The following is a 19848-nucleotide window of genomic DNA, read 5'->3' as shown; positions in this document are numbered from 1 at the left end:
ACTGATGACTTCTGTGCACTGAGAAAGTACATACGGTAGGCAGTGAGGCTGATCAGCCCCCTTCCTGCCTCCGGAATGGGTAACTGTAGAAGCCGTCTGTTTTCCATAGTCTGATTAGTGACAGCAGGTGCCACTTCACTTTTGAGCCATCTTAGTGAATGAATTTGATCTTTTACATTTTCCAGCATATTAACAGTACTCCTAAAATATTTGAAGATTTTGCAACCCCCTTAATAAGAATTCCTTGGAAGAGTTCTGAGAACTACAGATTTAACTGTCATTTCAGTTATGATCACTTTTGGAGCTACATATGGTTTGGTTCAGTGCTCTCTGTCATTGCATTAATGGCAAATACATTCCAGGAGATCTTTAGATTGTTGTCTGATTTTCAAATGCCAGGAATGCTTTCTGTGGAAGATGGGCAAAACTTCTTGGATGGTTTTGACAGGGACAGCTTTCTTTGTGAGTAGTTTTTGTGTTTCTGCAAGTATTATAATACATTCATTATGAAATCATACCAAAAATGACATTCAATGACTAGCAAATAATTTCTTGTCTATCAGCTACTTTTATCAGTACATAATTTTCCTCACTATTGCACTCCAATTCCAGATGCTCAGTCTTTAAAAGTACGTATACTGGAAAAGGCAAAAATCAGATTAAAATCAAACCCAGCTGTTTCATTTTTTAACAGCGACTGAGTTTATGCTGTTGTTGCTGTTGTTATAGCATCTAAAGGCCTTAAGTTTTGGGGCTCCTTTGTGCTGTTATACACCAAGGGAGCACAAAACTTAGTGTATCTATTACACTTTTGTAGAATAATAGGGCTTGATCCTGGATAGAGATGAGTGTTTTGGTTCCAAATCTGTAGAGCACTAGAGCATATGCTAATTTTAAGTATGTGATAAGTTCCAGCAATGTAAATAATAACATCAGTGGAAATATTCGCATGCTTCATGTTACACAAGTGGTATACATGCCTTGCAGTGTCTGCTGCCTCAGTGCTCAGCATTTTGCAGGACTGAGACTTCAATGAAGGCAACAAAATCTTTTTTATGATATATTTCTCATGCTTTAGTCTCAGGATACTGTTTTGTTTCATTTCTAGTGTTACGGTGTAATATGTCGCATCTCAGTGGGTTTGTGGTCTTGAACTGTCCATAATTGCATCAAAGACAACTTCCATTGTGGAGCCTGTTAGCCTGCACTGTCACATGTCAGCAAATAGTATAATGCTAATTGTTATTGTGTTCGTAATGTGCTGTGTGTGGAATATCATAGACATCTACTACAGCCAAAATTCTCACAGGAATGTGGTCTCTGCTCCAAATAGGCAGCAATCTGAAGTATTGAGCAGTGTGTAGATAAAGCAGTTTGGTGGCTGGTCTATTTACCATGAAAAGATTTTGGTTTGCAGATACTTTTTGTTTGCAGCTGTTATTAATTACAATTCTATTTTACATCTAACAAACAGTGTGAACAGCATTCATTTTGGATTTCAGAAATGTCGACTCTTTAATGAATTTTATTTGTTCTATCTTATGTACAGGCAGTTAACACACAATTTACAAAAACATACAGAATGTGGTGATTGTGATGTTCCAGTCTTGTTTTTTCTTTCACTTTTCAGCACCACCAAAGTTTCTTCAGCCATTTTTATCTGATAAGAACATACCATCTGAACTAGAATACATGATAGTTTCCTTTGATGAGCCTCATGTATATCTTCGTCAGTGGAATGATGAATCGGTGTTCCAGGAGATCCAGTTTTCAACTCAAGCCAACTGTAAACTTTTGGAGTGTCGAAATGTGACTCTGCAGAGTGTTGTGAAACCTTTAAAAATCTGGGGACAGATTGCTATTTCCAGCAGCGCAGCAAGAAGGCTATTGGACTGCACAATAATGGTTGACCCCATTTTCATCAACTTTGGCCAATATGCAGTTCATTCTTTAAATACGGCAATTCAAGCTTGGCAGCAGGTATGCAAATGCAATAGTGAGAATGTAGCTATTGTGATTAATTTAATAGCAAATTAGAATAACAACTGCATTCATTAAAAATATTCCAAGATGTAAAAGCTGTACCTTATACTGAAAGTGGTTTTTACTAATAAACATTAATTCTGTGATAGCAATGAAAATTAGGAGACAGTGTTTGCTATCTGTAAAGGTAAATGTAGCCAAAACTGCTTAAACTTCAATGAAACTACATGAATTTATATCAGAATAATCAAAATCTTCGTCTTGAAATGCATAATATTCCATTAATTTATGAAAAGGTGAGTGAGACACGATATGTAAGCGCAGCTAAGTCTGAGCACCAGAGCATATTGTTTCCAGCTACTACTTCCATCCTTATTGAAGTTCAACACTAGTTTCACATTACATTCTGTGCAAGCAGCATTAATGGCTGAAGCCAGTCCCAGTATAAGGAACCTTGCTTCTGCAATGACCCCTCAAAGGCCTGTAATTCCCTTACTCTACTACAGCCTTGAAATCAAATCATTCTCTTCATCTGCCTGAAGACCTATGTGGAGCCTGGGAATTAATTACCTATCATGGCACTACAATAACAAAGCCCCCAAAAAGGATAAAACATCTGTTTTATATCAAAAAATTCTTTTTTAAGGGCATTCCATGGTTTTCTTGTTGCAAAAGGACATTCATAAAACAAGATCTAGTGTGATTTAAATCTTTACAGCTGGCTCAAATATCAATGTGAACAAAAATCTTTGTAGCTCCAATTTCTGTTTTTTGTCATATTTTGAACAATGCTTTTAATAAAAAACAAACATAGAAAGTATAAGAGAGTCCTTGATAGGCTGTTTAAGCCCAAAATATTTCTGACTTAGTACTACTCCCTCATCTAAGACATGTGTGGCAACTACTGCAAAATGGCCTTCAGAAAGGTCAGTTTCCTCTTAGGACGGGAAAAAAAAATCTCTCAGACATAGCTATACATATAAATAAAATATGGTGCATAAATATTTAAATGTTTTAAACCACATCACAGTGTGAGTGACTGACTGACTATTCTCTGCCTTGAAGGAATATTCTGAGTTGAAAAAAATGGAATTGTATATTTGATTAAGTAGAGCCATATGTCGCATAGTATATTGCTGACAGGTACATTCTATGAATAGTTGGTACTGATTTATACATGGATTTGGCAATGTTAACATGAGCCACAGGAGGATATACTTCTGTAATTGTTGCTGTAATTTTCTCGTTTCCTCTCATGTCAAGGGTACTTGCCACCATGTTCTGATGTGGTGGGTATCTAGCCCTGAGTATTTGAGATTAAAAACTTGCATTGCTTTGAAATTAGGGAACAGTTAACACACAAGTGGGTTCAAAATGGATTATTAAATTAATTGTTGCCAAGATGGTTTTTATGTGACTTTACCTCCAGATTGGGAGGTTGGCATGCACTGCATGGGGAGGGAATAAATTTCACAATAATAGGCATTGTTTGTTGTTTGCTGTTCACACAAAATGCAATAAAATGCTGCAACTAGAAGCATTAATTTAATAACCAGGAAAGGTTATTTGAATTCTCTACATACTTTTTACTGGGTTAATATCTGAAACAAGTGATGTTGTAGTCAGTAGACAGACAGATGAAGCATGAAACAATTTGGCCCTGCACCTTTAGGTCAGGAGTTCAGGATTACCAGAAGCCTCTGTCAGTGTCTTTGTTTCCTAAATATGGACAATATGGACTGATTTTTTTTTTCTTTTTTTTTCTTTTTTTTCTTTTTTTTGAGGGAGTTCGGTGGGGTTTTTTTTGTTTAAGTAATGATGAACATCTTGAAAGTAGATTGAACCTAAAAAACACAAGGCATACAACTTGCTTTATACTTCTAAGTCACATGCTGAAAATCTGAGAGGATAAGCACTTTTAGAAAACAGTTTCCCCTTTTGACATATTTCATTATCTGATCTGAAATCCCTATTTAAATACAAACAGTAACTGGCTAATGAACATCTAAATGCAAAGCTAGAGTAATGGGTTTAATAATTAAAGAACTGGGCAGGGAACTTCAAGGTTGTTATTAATTTAGTTTTATTATTTAGTAATAACACATAGACTATCAAGTGAGATAGAAAACGCATGTCTCCTGTGAATATAAGTGGAGTGGGCATTTAAACCTTCACAAATTTTTTTACAGCATTAGTGCTTTATGATATCTAGAGACAGAGGGTCAACTGAGAAAGCAGTTCCCCAGGTGTGGTACTGAATGTTATTCCTGGGAAAAAGCTTTTCCTTTGTGGTTTTGCATTGCAAATGTTTTCCTGAACTCCTCAGAAGTTACAAAAGCTCCTGTTTTAAACCTGTTTTAAACCACTAGAACTTCTTTTCCTCAAGGTCTGCATGGTGCTTAACCTTTCTGTTGGCAGTTGCGTAAGTTTTCTTAATGAGCTGGGATCAGTCGAAATGACATCTTGTGATCACAGTAGTTTCCCCATCTTTCTACCATAAGCACAAAGAATAAAGGAAAAGGATACAGAAAGTTTCTAGCTGATAATGTCAGGACATCGCTGTGAGAATGAAGTTTAAAGAATCCTATGGAAAATGTTCTTTTCTCTTAGAGGAACTTCAAGGGAGATAAGAAATTGCTAAAGATTTTCTGTCCAAAAAACATTACTAGGTGAGAGTGTGTGTGTGTACATGAGAGGGAGAGAAACAGCTTGCAGAAGTCTTAGGTAGCTTGTGAAGCACAAAGAAAATAACTTTGTGCATATAAAGAGGCCTAGGCTTTTATGATTTATTTTTTTTCCAGATCCAGAAATGCTTTGAAATAGCTATGAGCTGAGACATGAGCAGAAAGATCTGAATGACTAGGGAAAGTCTAGTGACTATATTATGTAGGATGTTTTCCCCCCTCTCTAAATAGAATTCACAAAATATTTGGAAGTCCAGTAAAAGAGTGACACTTTCCAGGCTTCTCTGAGAGAAAAGAACAGCTGAAAAATGATCTAAAGAGTGGCAAGAAATCGTCCCCCAGGAACTGACCCTAGTCTGTATGTGATTCAGGCTGTTGATCTTTTGCTGATTCTTTTGATTTGCTGTTTTTATTCAGAGAGGGAATTTTTTTCTTAATCCATACTTAGGTGTTTTCTGCTCCTGGAGTCATCATTCAGCCCTTCAGCATCATTGCCACACAAATGGCCCAGTTCTATTTGGGTTTTTTATGCCTGGTTTCTCTAGACTCTCTTTTATCAATCAAGATTTCCTCACTGCATCTTTTTGGTGACTTTTTATTTTCTCCCTTTCTGCTTACCCCATAGAAGCTTCTACTGTGAGACTTCAGTAGCAATGTGGAATCCATCTCCCTGTGATGGGTACAAGAACTTGCTGCAGATCCTCAGGGATCAAGAAGCAGGGTTCTATTCTACCTGGGAAAAATCTCCTGTCTTTACTGCAAGGAGAATAAAGTTGCCTAGAACCCTGCCTGTGCAGTGAATAGTTGCCATACTGAGCTAAAGAATCCCCAAGCTTCCTTGACGTTCCTTTAGTCATCTCTTATTACCAAGACCTGAGGCATCTGTAGCTTTCTCTTAAGCCTGGCAGAATGGACCAATGCCTTATTATGCAAAACTTGGTATTTCCTGGGTTAAAACTTTGGAATTATTATAAAATTGAGTTTAAAATACCTCTTTCATTTAACTTTGCGAAGTGTTGCTGTTAAAAGCATTGGATTCTAGTAGCAAACCTAGCATTTAAGACTAATGAGTAATGGCAATCATTCATCAGCAGCAAAATGTGTGGAAGTCTATTAATAATTCCTGATGGGATAACATTCTTCCAGCGCAATTTAGGAGTTCTATTCATGCCAAAAACTTGCTGGACTCTCTTTTCCCTCTGGAAAATGCAAGAACCTACAGTTTGTGTTTACTTACTTGAAACTAAGTTAGTTAGTAAGGTAAAAAGAAGGAAGTTCGTCACCTTCTGGTGTTGTTCTTCCAGTCTCTGCGTAATCAGCAAGAAAATGTATTGAAGTAAAAGAAAAACCTTTTCTTAAATTCCCCTGGGGTTAGATCTAGGTTTGACTATAGCAACATACTTAGCTCTGTGGATAGTAAATCCTCCCTTTTAGAAAGAACATTTTGCAAAGCTGTTACGGGAAAATATATATATTTGTGGTAGACTTATGGGTATGTGGGTATGGCAGCTTGACAGTAAAAAGTCATAGATCCTCCACTAGAAAATGCCAAAATAAACTCTGCGCTCTGAAGTGGCACTGTAAATGTCAGCCTTTAGTACACTCAGATCTGCTACTGAATGTCATACAGACATATTTCTCTGTAATGAATTTTGCTACTTAGAAGAAGTGCAGTTTTAGTTGTACTTACCTAACTCTTGTTTCACAGAAGATACCTGATCTTATGCAGAACAATTAAGGAAATTTGGGGAGAAACCTTTAATCTAAATATTCTCATGCTTAAATACTCCTTGGGTGAATAGTTTTTGCACAAACACTCCCAGCCAATCATTCTGATATTCCTTTACGAAGGGAATTGCAACCTGCCTTAATTAAGGACAAAGGGCAAGGGGCACAAACTCAAAGACGGAGTGTTCCATCTGAACATCATAAAAAACATCTTTTCTGTGAGGGTGACAGAGCACGAGTTGTCTAGAGAAGCTGTGGAGTCTCCTTTGGAGATATTCAAAAGCTGTCTGTGTGCAGTCCTGTGCAACTTGCTCTAGGTGAACCTGCTTCAGCAGAGGGGTTGGAATAGGTGATGTCCAGAGGTGCCTTCCAGCCCCAAGCACTCTGTGATTCATCTTCGGTCGTTCTGAAGTTGATAACGGTAGTGGACATGCATTCAAGGATGCTCAATTGGACATACCTTGCACACTTCACTTTTCAGAAAAACTCCTCCATGTGCATCACCCAGCAATGGGCTACAAGTAGTGTACCAGACAGTTTTTCATGAATAACTGAGGATCCATAGAGATCTGTGAGGAAAGATTTCTCTCCCTCTTGTTTGATCTCTGAGTTTCTGCAGGCATCCAGGCACATTGTTATCAAAGAACTAAGAGACTCGTATGATTAGAGACAGGGAAGGTGCTAGCTTTGTTAGGTCCATTTAAAAGGTCCACTGAGAGAGCAAGGAGGGGAAACAGCTCTCAGAAACCATGGAGGTTCCATAAGTTAGAGAAAACGTCATGGAAAGAAAGGATGAGAAGAGACCAGCTGGGCTATGTTATGAAGAAGAAAACCAACCAACAGTAAAATGTTGTCAAAAGTGTGTGCTAGGAAAGATGGGTCAAAAAGAGGTAAAAAAACCCACAAGAAGATGAATTCCTTGTGTTATACTCATTAAATTGCATGAAGACTATCCAAATGTCACTTTCTTTGAGTCATTGTTATGGTTGCTAGATAGTTGCTTGTAAGTGGAAGGTGCCAGCCCAGTAGTGACTAGGGCAGAAATATATGAGAGATGATCTCCAAACCAAATTATCAGTCACACTTTGACCTCTCCCATATAGGGGATTATAGTTCGTACCTTCAGGAGCTGTAGCTCTGGTCATTTTTATGACTATCATATAGTCTCACTATGTCAACAGAGTGACAAGCAGCCAGATGAAAAGCAGAAAGAGGGGATGGAAGGATGCTGCAGGCTGGAGAAAAAATATTGTAAAATCTGAAATACTTTTAAAACCCTTGATAATTTTTTTTTCCTTTTAAATTGCATGGTGCATTTTCAAACTAGCCTCATGGACCTGTGAAAATACACTCCCCATGTCTCCTGCTTTTTCTTTAGTTGACTTTTCAAGTGTTGTGGTATCAAGAAAGGGAGAGTCTTCTTCTGCTGACCCACAGCAACATTTCAAAGTAGAAGCAGCAGCTGGGGAAAAGGAAGTGCAACCTGTTGGCCTTAGAGATCAGTTGTCAAGCATGGAGAAAGCTCTTCATGCCTCCCTGCTCAGTTTGTAGTGCCCTGTCTGCCCTGTGTGACATGTAATTCCCACAGCATTGAATTTCGTTGAAGTTTTTTACCCAAATTAGGAAGTTTAGTCTTTATTGTAGTTTTAAATCTAAGATTTGCTGTACAGAAACATAAAGTAAAATATGATAAGTCTTAGAATATATTTTGTCAACCTAAACACTATATTTTGCAGAGAGTAGAGTGCTATGAGACCAAAACTAATCGAAGAGATCTTGCATTTCTGTGTTGTAACAGTCGCCACTGGGCAGGCAGCTGCCAAATTCTTACTGATTCTTACTGGCTTTCATATCCCTTTCCTTCCAGAACCAATGCCCTGAGGCAGAGGAGTTAGTCTTCAGCCATTTCGTGATGTGTAATGACACACAAGAGACACTGCGGTTTGGCCAGGTGGATACTGATGAAAATATTTTGCTGGCCAGTCTCCACAGTCATCAGTACAGCTGGCGCTCGCACAAGTCCCCACAGGTATGTCAGAAACAGTCCTCCCAGTGCAGCATTTGCTAAAGCTGACTGTTGGCTTTACATGATGATTCTTTGGTTTTCTCTGTGGCCTTGACTATCTCTCAAGCTCCAGTTCCTTCAGGAGTCACATGCTGGGGCTGCAACAGAGAGAAAAGGTAAACATAGAGTGAGGAAAACCAGAAGTGTTTAGAAGTTGCTCAAGGGTGGAACTGGATGTGCATGACCGCTTTTTGTAAAATCGAGCGCTTGTGGAAACTGAAGCTTCTGAAAAAAAGAGAAAGACAGTTTGCCAGGTTTTTATAACTAAGTGATCAGTGTCTGTTTTCTGAGATGTACATTAGAGGTTTGGGGAATTTTTTTAATGAATTGTTTTTGCCAGAAGCATCTGTTCACTGAAATTGTTTGCAGAACAGGGTCAAACTGGACAAAGCGCTCAAATTAGCATGTGCTTGCATTAGAAAAGATTTGAAGTTGTGAGAAACACCCCACTTATATAGCTTAAATAACTCAGTTTCTGTTTCTTTGATTTTATTTGAAGAATAAACACTGAAACTGAAATAAAATATTTTTAAACTATCAACAGGAAGTATTTCAATGAAACCATAGAATCAAATAAGTTGAAAAGACCTTTAAAATCATTGAGTCCAGCTCAGCACTGCCAAGTCCACTGCTAAACCATCTCCCTAAGTGCCACATCCACACATCTTTTAAATACCTTCAGGGATGGTGACTTGACCAGTTCCCTGTCCAGCCTGTTCCATTGCTTGACAACCCTTACTGTGAATTTTTCCTAATATCCAATCTAAACCTCCCTGTCACAACTTGAGGCCATTTCCTCTTGTCCTATCACTTGTTACTTGGGAGAGGAAACCAACACTTGGATGGTGGTGAGAAATGGACTTTTCATCTTAATTCAAAACAAGATAGGAATTTAAATTTTTGAAAAGGAAAATGTTAATGAGACAGCAAACCTATTTCTTCTCTTTTCTTAATATATACCCAACTTTTGCTGCGTGGGAGACTAGGTACCTGTGCCACTCTACTTGTTGAGCTGTAGTCCTGCTCTGAAGAGTTATTAAAATTTTTACAGATCCTAGAAGAAGTATAGTGAACAGGGGTTCCTCAGTCCTCTAGAGCCCTAGAAGATACCAGTATTAGCATGTGAGAAAGAAGGTATTATAATTCTAAACAGGAGCTGTGCCCATTTTCACTGCTGGCAAGTTTCAACTTACATTGGGAAGCAGATATGGCAAATTTACTGTGGTTTTCATTCATATGTCAGCTGGTGGATGTGCAAAACTACTGAATTTTACATGAATGTGGTCATCTGTGCAGAGAAAATTCAGCCAGAGTAAACAGTTGTAGTTGACACTGAAGTCAAGGCATAAGTTAAGAGGAAGCCAGACTAATAAAGGGTTGTCTTACCCCAGCGACAGAGGAGCTGTTATAAACAGTGTGTGCACAGAGGGAGGCCTTTGGAGACGTAGAGACTCTGGAGTACTGTACATCCCTTTTCATGTTTTCAAAAAAGACATATGTTTTCTCCTATGAGCAAAAGGCCTGTGATGTCCCAGCCCACAGGCGAGCAAACCAAATGGGTGACTGTGCTCTGCGCAATTGGGCATGTGTCAGTGTGAGACAGGATCCCCACGTGTCAAGTGACACTTGGGTTATGATAGATGTAATTCCCTTCAGTTGTGTGAGGGAGAAAGAAAGCTAGCTAAACATGGCATATATTTCATAACCAATTACCATTTGCTTTTGTAGCAACCACCCAAAAAACATTTAAACCTTTTATAAAAACGTGGAAGAAGAAGGAAATATTTAAAGCAATTGTAAATAAACCCACAACCAAGTAAGGCTTTATTCCTAAAAATTTGTTATATCCATTGTTATATCCATATTATTATATAAAATTGCTTAGTTGTGAATCCATCAGAAAACCAAATCACACATAATGGAGTGGGTGAGGTGACAGTAGGAACTTCAGATTCATTTTTCACATATTCATTCTTCAGCTGAGAGTTGGTGATGTCAAAGGGTTTCCCCATGTTGTTTTGCTCTAATCAGATTTAGATTCACTGAAGAACTGGGCTGATAAACAGTCAGGAGTGTCATGATGGATTCCCAAGTCCCAGGAGATGGCAAAGATAACAGCTCACTTCTGACTCAACCATATTACTGGCCAGCAGGCTCTTCTAGTACGGGGGTTATACCTCCCTTGTCCCAACCCTTGGAATAATTTCAAGATGATTTCTGCTCTCTTAACATTTTTCAACAGTCTTCTCTTGCTGGTAAAATTAGAGACTAAAAAATAGCTGAGGTAATTTCACTGAAAATATATGGAAGCACAGGCTTTCTACACACTGTTGAGATGGAACCAAATTTTCTTCACAAAGGTCAGAGAACCTTGGCATTCCCCTATAGGCTTATTCATTTGGTTAATGCCAAATACAAATCATTGTAAAAATAACATGCTTCAGAATGGCAGCTCATCTGAACAGTACAATCCTTTTTTGTTTCAAATCGTACAAAACAAGTTTGTTTAAATATTATTACAAATGTTGTCATGTACATTTTTTCAGTGATTAATACAAATCCTTGAAATGAAAATAACTCAATCAAGACATCAGGTTGTCCCTGTTATGCTGTGGCACTTTTCTAATTGTTTCCATGCAAAACTATCTAACAGCTTATTATCCAAAGATCCAAGCATGGACAAACCCTCCCAGTGTCATATTCATGGAATGCTAGATGACTTCATAGTTATGAAATTATTTCATTTCTCATGATAATTCCTGACTTGCCAAGTTAGTGAATTTTAAGAACTCTGAGAGCCGATTGTAAGATAAATGTGAAATAATCCATACTTCTGCAGTCAGGGACTTCCCTCCAGGCATTAGTTCATACTTGACTTACTTGACTTACTCTTGGGGATAAAATGAGTTAGGACAAGGTCTTAGATACCACATTCTCTTACTGGGAAAGAAAACCAACTTGCACAACTTCGGCTGGCTCATGTTTCTTGTTACACAGGCACTAAGAAGCAGTGGTTGCCATGAAATACTTTATTTAACCTCGCAAAATGTTTTTTTAGTATGGCAAGGCAGTTCAGTTAAATGAAAATAAATAGTTTTAAAAGGATTGTGTTTCTTTTACATTCACATCAATAAAATTCTCCATTTTTCTTTTGCTAATTAAACATAGAGATGCAGTAATTGCCCATTTAAACTATTTAACACAAATATATATACCTAAAATAAGCTATTTTTTGTATTAGAAGATAGTTATATAATGTTTTATTTACATTTAGAATTAATTTTAATATTAATGAAGCTACTATAGTCTATAATTAAAAATTGTTCAACTTTTTTATGTCACAAAAACAGCAAGATCACACCAAAGATTTGGATTTTTCAGCTCTTGATGGTGTCCCTCCAACTGTTCTGCTTAACTTAAAGCTTCTTGCTTCCTCTGTTTTTTTCCTGCCCAGATCCTCTACATTTCAAGAACCTAACCTTTCCCTTTTAACTTTCATTCTGAATACTGCAGGTCTCGCTAGTTTGGCTAATATTTCAGTAGTAAGTCTGAGGTCCAATGCTCACTCTTCTATTCCTCTCCATCCCCCCACATTTTCCTCAGATTTCATGAGGTTTTGACCTTCCTTAGGGATAAGACACCCCCAACTGTATAGTTCCTTTCAGAGTTGAGGTAGGTCCAAAACTGATGGCATTTGAGGCTTTAAGCAACTCTAGCTAAAGCTGCCAGACTTCGTGAGTTCCTTTTGCAGATTTTAATGAAAGATAGAGGTCTGTTAGATGTCATTAAAAAGGAAGAGAAGCTACATCACTCCTGTGCTGTACTGACAACACTGGCTCCTAGGTCATTATTGGATCGAGTCTGCACTCCTTATCTTGATCTTCACATTGCTTTGTGGGATGGGCCCCAGTTATGTCAAAAGTCATGTTTGTCTCCAAGACAGCTGTGTTTTTTAGGAGAAGAACTGGAGCATATGATACATAGGGTGAAACTCTGAAGTTAGAAGAGATCAGATCTTCCTAGCAATTTACTCAGAGTTAAGGAATTCTGTCTTGCAAGACAGTAGGCAGTTGGAGGGTCCCACTAGGGATCACAGCAAATGTAAAAACCAGCTATTCATGTGAGAGTCCCCTGACTGTATTCTGCAGATTGTTTGCTTGTGAATAGACAGCACTAATTGTCTATAACATGCTAGTTATTACTAGTTATTTTCCCCACACAAACTTCAGCAGAGTCCTCTGAAGAAGCAAAGAGTGATGGATTTAAGTTCATTCTTTTGTTTTCTATGCAAAACATAGGAGAAGTTTTTAGAAGTAGCAGCTCTCAAACCTTTCTGCAGTTTCCTCACAGTGTTACAATAACAGTCCATTTTCACTTTTCACCGTCTTTAACTTGAAGCAGCAGATGTAGTGGGTGAAAATCAGTTCCTCTGTTGATTTGGGCAGTTATTTCAATGAGAATGTGACCAAGTTACAGTTTATAAACAAAATCGATTTGTTTCTTAACACAGTAGGTAAATATGCCTGAAATAACTCTGTGCCACTTTATTGCTACTTACATAGAATTTAAGGGAAAATATCTCTATCACTTACTTTTCTTCTGATTATGCACTTAAAAATCCTTGAGTTAGATATTAGTACTGGTACTGGTTAGTACATTATTAATACCTTCACTGGAACACATTTAAAGTTCTTCTTCTCTTATTTTAAACAGTATGCCTGCAAAGCACAAATTCTGATAGAATTTTATGAACATATTTTTAAGGGCTACTGTAATTTTGCAAATAGCAAATTTGCTATTTAAGAACCTCCTTCTTGTTCTCCTACAAAAAAATAGTGAAGCCAAATTTTAATTTATGCGGCATCTCCAGCAGGATCACAATTTATTGTTATTTATTTCCATGTTGCCATTCTTTCACATATTGGATTATATAATGTGTAAAATTCTATGCAGTACTCTGTGGGTTCAAACTTAGAAACTGTAGCTTATATGTCAGTTATTATTAGGATATTTTCCTGGTTTACTGTTTAGAATGTTACAAGATCTCTGCACAATCTCTTGTACTTTACATAATCCTTCTCATGTCATTTACAAAACAACATCAGGCAAAAAGCAGTTTTCAGTTAATTTATACTGTTCAAGTACTGTTGCTTTTCTTTGGAGTCCTGCATTCTAAATTAATACTTATACTATATTACATGTAATTGACTTTCCAGATAATATCTGAAGCAGATAAGGATTGATATTATCCATGAACCTTCATAATTTGGTTACTGTTCCTTAACCTCCTCTTCTGCAGTGTGTAGAGAGAGTTTGTACCTGTGAGTTTCAGGTCTCCTTTGCAGGTTATTTGAGGCTCACAACACCTCCAGGAGCCCCCAGGGTCAGAGTTTATCTGACAAGTGTGACCTTTTTTCTACCAGCCAGCATGGGGGTGATGGAAACTTCATTCTCCCGTGCTCTGTACTGGCCTTCTATCTTACAAGGACTGATGGTATAGGACTGGTCCCACGAGAAAATGAAACCAAAGTGAAATTCAAGCTGTTTTGGTGGCCACTGCAGCTGATAATGTGCAGAATGAACATTTCATTCACTGTTTACCCAAATACCAGTTGGTTTTATTGCTGTAAATCCCAACCCTAGTCAAGAGCCACCTTGTATCCTGAAAACATAGCAGAAAAATACCGGTCAAGCTTCTCCTTTAATTTTTCAATTAAAAAGTGTTTTAGCTTCAAGTCTTAGAATTCAGCTCGCATTTCCAGGACAACATTTCCTCCATGCTTCTGTGTTATCACAGCGTTTATTTTACTATCTTCTATCTTTTAAAATAAGAACTGCCTTCACACCATTAATCAGGTCCTAATTTGATTCCGCCCAGTCTCTCAGAGTTCGGAGCAATGCAAGCAAAACAAGACAGATACAATCTAAGTAAAGAACCTTGGTGAAACCAAGTTAACTTTGGTGGGTCTACAAGCAAAGTGGAAGTCAAATTTGCATCACTAAGCATTTTGAGGGCTCAAGCTTTAGATTACTTACACAGATGGAAATTGCTGCCTTTTCTGAACAGGCTCCATTCTTAGTCTCATTTTTAATCCCCATTTTAGTCTTCATGCCTTGTCATATGACACTCAGCTTTATTTACTCAGATTGTATCCTTGACTCACGCATCTAGTGGAAAAGTTAAGTAAATTTTGAGGAGCACATAGAAATAATCTGTGAAGAGATGTGGTAAAAAATACAGCTTTTCTAGCCATTTTCTCCAGTAGGAACAGTTTCATCTTAGTCTGCTCCCCTGGAGCAATTTCTTTTTCTCTCAAAACAGAAATCCATAATGGCTCAGAATTACAAATCCAAACTCCAGCTAAGTCTAGTCAAAACAAAACTCTTTGGGTTATCTGCTGGTATATTTCCTTGACAGAAAATGCAGAAATCAAATATTTGCATGAATGAGTGCCTATCTTCACATATACAATATATAGTCTAAGTTCTCTCTCAACTACAGATTTCCACTTTTCACTGTATTTGTTAGAATGCTTTTGAAGTCCATTGAAATTTTTTTGTACCTTTATGCAATGACTTCTCTTTTCTCCTAATATATGTCCCATACCTAGCTATACTTGTTGAACTTTTTTTAAACAGTGTCTAATAAATTCTTAGAATTAGCATAAAGCTTGATAAATGAAAGGGAATTACATGGCAATTACTGTGAATCTGTAGTACTAGGTCCATTTTATAACATTAGAGCTCTGCCTTGTTGAGTATCTGACACCACCTATTACGACATCTTCTGCTAAAATAATGTTAACGCCTGATTACTTAATTCTCTAAAATCACCTCCATTTTTATTTTGTGCCATATATCTCTGTATCACTTAGTGTCATTTGCTGATTATTTCTAGCCACATTTTCCAGAAGTCTCACATTTAAATAACTTAATCATCCAGAGATCCCTTTGCATTTTCATGGAATGCAGTTTCTTGGCTCAAAAGTAAGCTTACACATTACCCAATTCTTTTACTGTTATATCATTAATACAAATATATTAGATATCTTTCAAATAAATTACAAAGGCTGTTTCCTTTGCATTTGCCAGCATACAAATAGTATGTTTATAAAATAAGAAATTGCCATATGTGATAATAACTCTTTTTTATTTTTCTTTCCGAACTGTGAAGTTAAATGCAGACTAATCGTTGTGCTACAAAGAAAATTAGAAAGGCAGCATTTGGGAGCTAATGACTGCTCAGGGAAAGCTGACAGTGTGTTTCTTGGGAACATTCAGCTCATGAGCAAAACTGTTTATACAGGGTGGGAGACATCCTAATGTTGGAGCTACATACAATTACTAATCGTAAATTATAGCATTTACATGACATCTGTCTTTGGAGCATACCGTATTTTGTGTGCCTTCTAGTTGAGACTGACCACTTAAGTACCTTTTCTCGTTATTTGGCTGTCATTTCCAGCTACTGGTCTCTCCAAAGTAAACAGTTTTCTTGTTTCTCTTAATTTTCATATGTGATGAGATTTATTCCCAGCTGCCTCTGTAAGAAACTGAATGGATTCCAGCCACTGCAGTTGGATTTTTTTCTTTTGTTTTCTTTTTCCTTTTCTGTAACCAATACTTAAGAATCAAAGTGAGGTGTTTGTTTATGAGTTTGACTGTCCTAGTGTGTAACTTCCTCAACATAACCTTGAATATAAAGCTGTGCCCACGCATGAGCATATCCAGATGCCTGCCCCTGCGCACACAGGCACATATTAGCCTTTGTGCTTCCAGCATAAAACTCATTTGAATCTGAATACAAAAGTCGTCACTCTTGCAAATTCAAAAGCCACCCACTGAATGGATGTTATTGTTCTGTGTGTAACTTGTGCTGAGGATACCACAAATTGCAAACAGGCTACTGAGTTGTAATGTCTTTGAAAGTTGTTGCTGTGGTTGTTTTCTTAAAACAATGAAAAAAACCCCAACATCCAGCCCTTCACAAAGTCCGACTGGCCAGACCCATGGCCAATGCTCTTCTTCTGGAAACAAATCAGGGAAGAACACACTATTTACAAGTTTCAATTTTTGCTAGTGTAAATAATCAAACTTTGGGCCTGATCCTGTTCTCAATTACTTAAATTAATTAATAACAGATGTCCAAAATCAGAGCGAAATTCAACCCCCAAGAAAGAATTCCCACAAGTCCTTTATATGACTGTTTTAAACAACTTAAGTGATGCTTAGGCTCTATGCTGGCCCTCTGCAAAGAATAAATTTTACCCAGAATGCTTATTACTTTGATCCCTTATATATAACTCATATCCTTAAGTTTGCACAGCCACAAAAGATCTATACAGAGCTAAATAGCCAGATCTTCAGCTGGTGTAAATTTATATAACTTCATTGACCTACATGGAACAGTACCAATTTTCACTACTCTGGCTTAAAGAATCTCCATGGGACAGAGGTAAGTGCGTATGGTGGGTAAATGGATGAAAGGCTCTTCAGATGATGAAAGACTATATTGCTCTGGAAGTGATTTAAGTTAAACTGGAAAAAAGCCACTCCTTTTCCGGAATAAATCACACAGGGAGTATAATTATGCAGTTAAATTTCTTCTTATGCAGTCAAGCTTGAACTTACCACCACATTTGAGTAAGAAATGAAATGTTTCCCATCTCTCAGCAATATGCCATGTTCTCCATTTAACACACATATACGCAAGCTATGTAAGTCCTTCTTTATTTTGAAGGGAAGGGTATTTGTAATTTTCTGTCTTATTCTGGAGGCCAAAAATCTGGCCTGGACCTGTGTTCCGTATCACCTCGCCGGTAATAGAGTGGATTTCTAGAACAATTTCAAGGGCAGTAAAGAAAATCTCTTATTTCCTGTTTTATGCTCTCTATTTACCCTTTTTTTCTGAACAGTTGTGTGCCTCAGTCCTGAATACACTGTTAAATCAGGTAATTTATAGAAATGCAGGATTCAGAGCCACTTTAGGGTATTGTTGTTTCTTCTGATTGTATCTGAAATCACAGAATTACAGACTGACTGGATCATTCAGACAAGTAGTGGGCTTAGTTTGCTTAGTTTTAAAACCACGAATATTTCTCTGTCATGGGAATCCATATCCTACTGCAAGGCATTTTTTTTCCCAGTTATGTATTGAAGTAATAATTTCTTTCTTTTCAGCTGTTACACATCTGTATTGAAGGCTGGGGAAACTGGCGGTGGTCTGAACCATTCAGTGTGGACAATACAGGGACCTTCATTCGTACCATTCAGTACAAGGGCCGGACAGCATCACTTATTATCAAGGTTCAGCAGCTCAGTGGAGTGCAGAAGCAAGTAAGGATTTGATTCAGTTTGGAAAAAATAACATGAGCAATTTAAACTGTTACCTATTCGCGAATCAGTCACTTTGTTATTTATTCTCTCCTACTGGGATCTGCAAAAAAACAAGTATAGCAGTCTTCTGGGGCCATTTTTGGAAGTTTTTACAACTCTTTTCTTCACTTTGGTGTGGATCTTAGCATTTAAAATCTCAATTGCCAACACATATTTTATATGTTCCAGTAAACATCCCTTTGCGTGGTTTGTAAATTCTGACAGTGCTAAATTACACAATCTCTTGCATGCTTTAAGCTCTTGAGAAACAGATTATTTTTTTAAAGAAACTGTTCTTATGTGTTAAAATACATTTTGGGTTGTAATTCAGGCCTTCATATTTTATTAAAGAGAAGAAGTAATGACCAAATTACATTTGAAAATGAGCTGCTGTGCAATAACTTTCACATACTATCTTTGTAAAGAGATCTTAATAACACTGCAGTGCTCTGCCTGCACTGGCAGAAGCCAGAGGCATGTGGTGAACATAACACGTTCAACTCATGGATATGGCAGAGCGCCTTATGTTGCACAACAGCAATACCGCTGATCAGACAAGAACCGTGCCTGGCGTCACTGAAAGCCCTGCTAATTTATTTGGTAGGTTGTAGCTATGGTGTGTGCCCTCATTAATGAAAAACAAATGGTGATGGCTGTAGCAGAGATACACGTGGAATGATGTTCCCTGGTATAGCTTAGAAAAAGTCAGATGTGTGTTCTATGACGAACGATTCATGCACGATGGACAGCAACAACGCCAAGTCTAATTTGGTCATTTTCTAGGTGGATGCACTAATATAGAAATATGTTATTGCCATTTAATGAATTGTAAGCTTTAAAACAGTAGACATACTGTGAAAGGTCTGGCTCGTGGCTTGTGATGGGAATGTGAGGTGTCAGTAGAAACCTTTCTTCCGAATTACATCACTGTAACTGCTCAGAGAGGTCTCAGCAATCAGAGGACAGTCACAGAACTCTTAAAAGCCAAAGCAGAACTATGTTAGCCATGGGCATACTGCTGCATTCAGTGGGAAGGAAGTGGATATGTTACATGTTTCTTTTCAAGCCCAGATATGGCCTTAGCAATATTTCAAGCATTTTACTGCCTAGGGTTCTATGAAATTGCTGTACATTTGGCCAATAAAAAATAATGTTTTACCATTCACGCCTTCAGCATGCTTGGGAAAACCTAAAGCAGAGAGATTACTCTTCTACAGGTTTTCACACTCTAATTCAATTTTTACCTTTTTTTTTTCACAATGTGTTTATATGTGCTGTATTTTTTGTGTGTTTTAGATCCTATCTGTGGCAGACAGACAGTCTGTAGTTCCTCTCTGAAAGTATTTGAACGGAAAGTGGTTCAGCATTACATTAGTCAAGATGGACAGGCCGTTGTTAAAGAAACACATCAACTGCTTGCAGCCAAGCAGAAACTGCCTTCGTATATCCTAGAAAACAATGAACTCACTGAGCTGAGTGTGAATTCTACAGGAGATGAAGACTGGTCCCGAGATGTATGTCTAAGTTCTAAACATACAGAACACAGCACTGTCATTCAGGTATGACTAGAAATGGGTATATGGAATATAGCATTAAAAAATGTCTGAGAGAACTGGGGATTTTGCATTTAGACCTCTATTGATATAATAAATATTGAACATTATCATTGTGAAATGATGTGTAATGCCAATCTCTCTGCGTACAGGTACCATCTTCGAAGAATTCAATTACATATGTGTGGTGCACAATTTGACTTTAGAGGCCCAACTCACATGTGCAACAACGATGAGTAAGTACATTTAATGTCTCTGAAATCTAAACATTATGCCTCACATGTCATATAATAAATTAAGGGCAGAATGACCCACTGTAAATATTTATTAATTGTTGTTTGAACAGTTGTAATACTGAAATAAAATTAGACTTAAATTGGTGTATTCTTGTTCTTTTGTAGATTGTGTTCAGCCCTCTTTTCATTGTAAGGAGCCATCTTCCAGACCCAATTATTATACA

At 37.5% G+C, this 19848-nt stretch overlaps 1 protein-coding gene across 1 annotated transcript in view; it reads left to right on the top strand.

Annotated features, from left to right (window-relative positions):
* VPS13B (vacuolar protein sorting 13 homolog B) overlaps positions 1-19848 on the top strand; it is a 424599-nt gene that overhangs the window by 369653 nt on the left and 35098 nt on the right. The window contains 6 exon segments of the mRNA XM_032708140.1: positions 1631-1980; positions 8263-8424; positions 17641-17812; positions 19132-19394; positions 19541-19624; positions 19790-19847. Of these exon segments, the coding sequence (XP_032564031.1) occupies positions 1631-1980; positions 8263-8424; positions 17641-17812; positions 19132-19394; positions 19541-19624; positions 19790-19847 (1089 nt within the window).

This window comes from Chiroxiphia lanceolata, chromosome 1, assembly GCF_009829145.1.
Source record: "Chiroxiphia lanceolata isolate bChiLan1 chromosome 1, bChiLan1.pri, whole genome shotgun sequence".
Lineage (NCBI taxonomy): Eukaryota > Metazoa > Chordata > Aves > Passeriformes > Pipridae > Chiroxiphia > Chiroxiphia lanceolata.
This window is presented reverse-complemented; position numbering and strand designations above follow the sequence as displayed.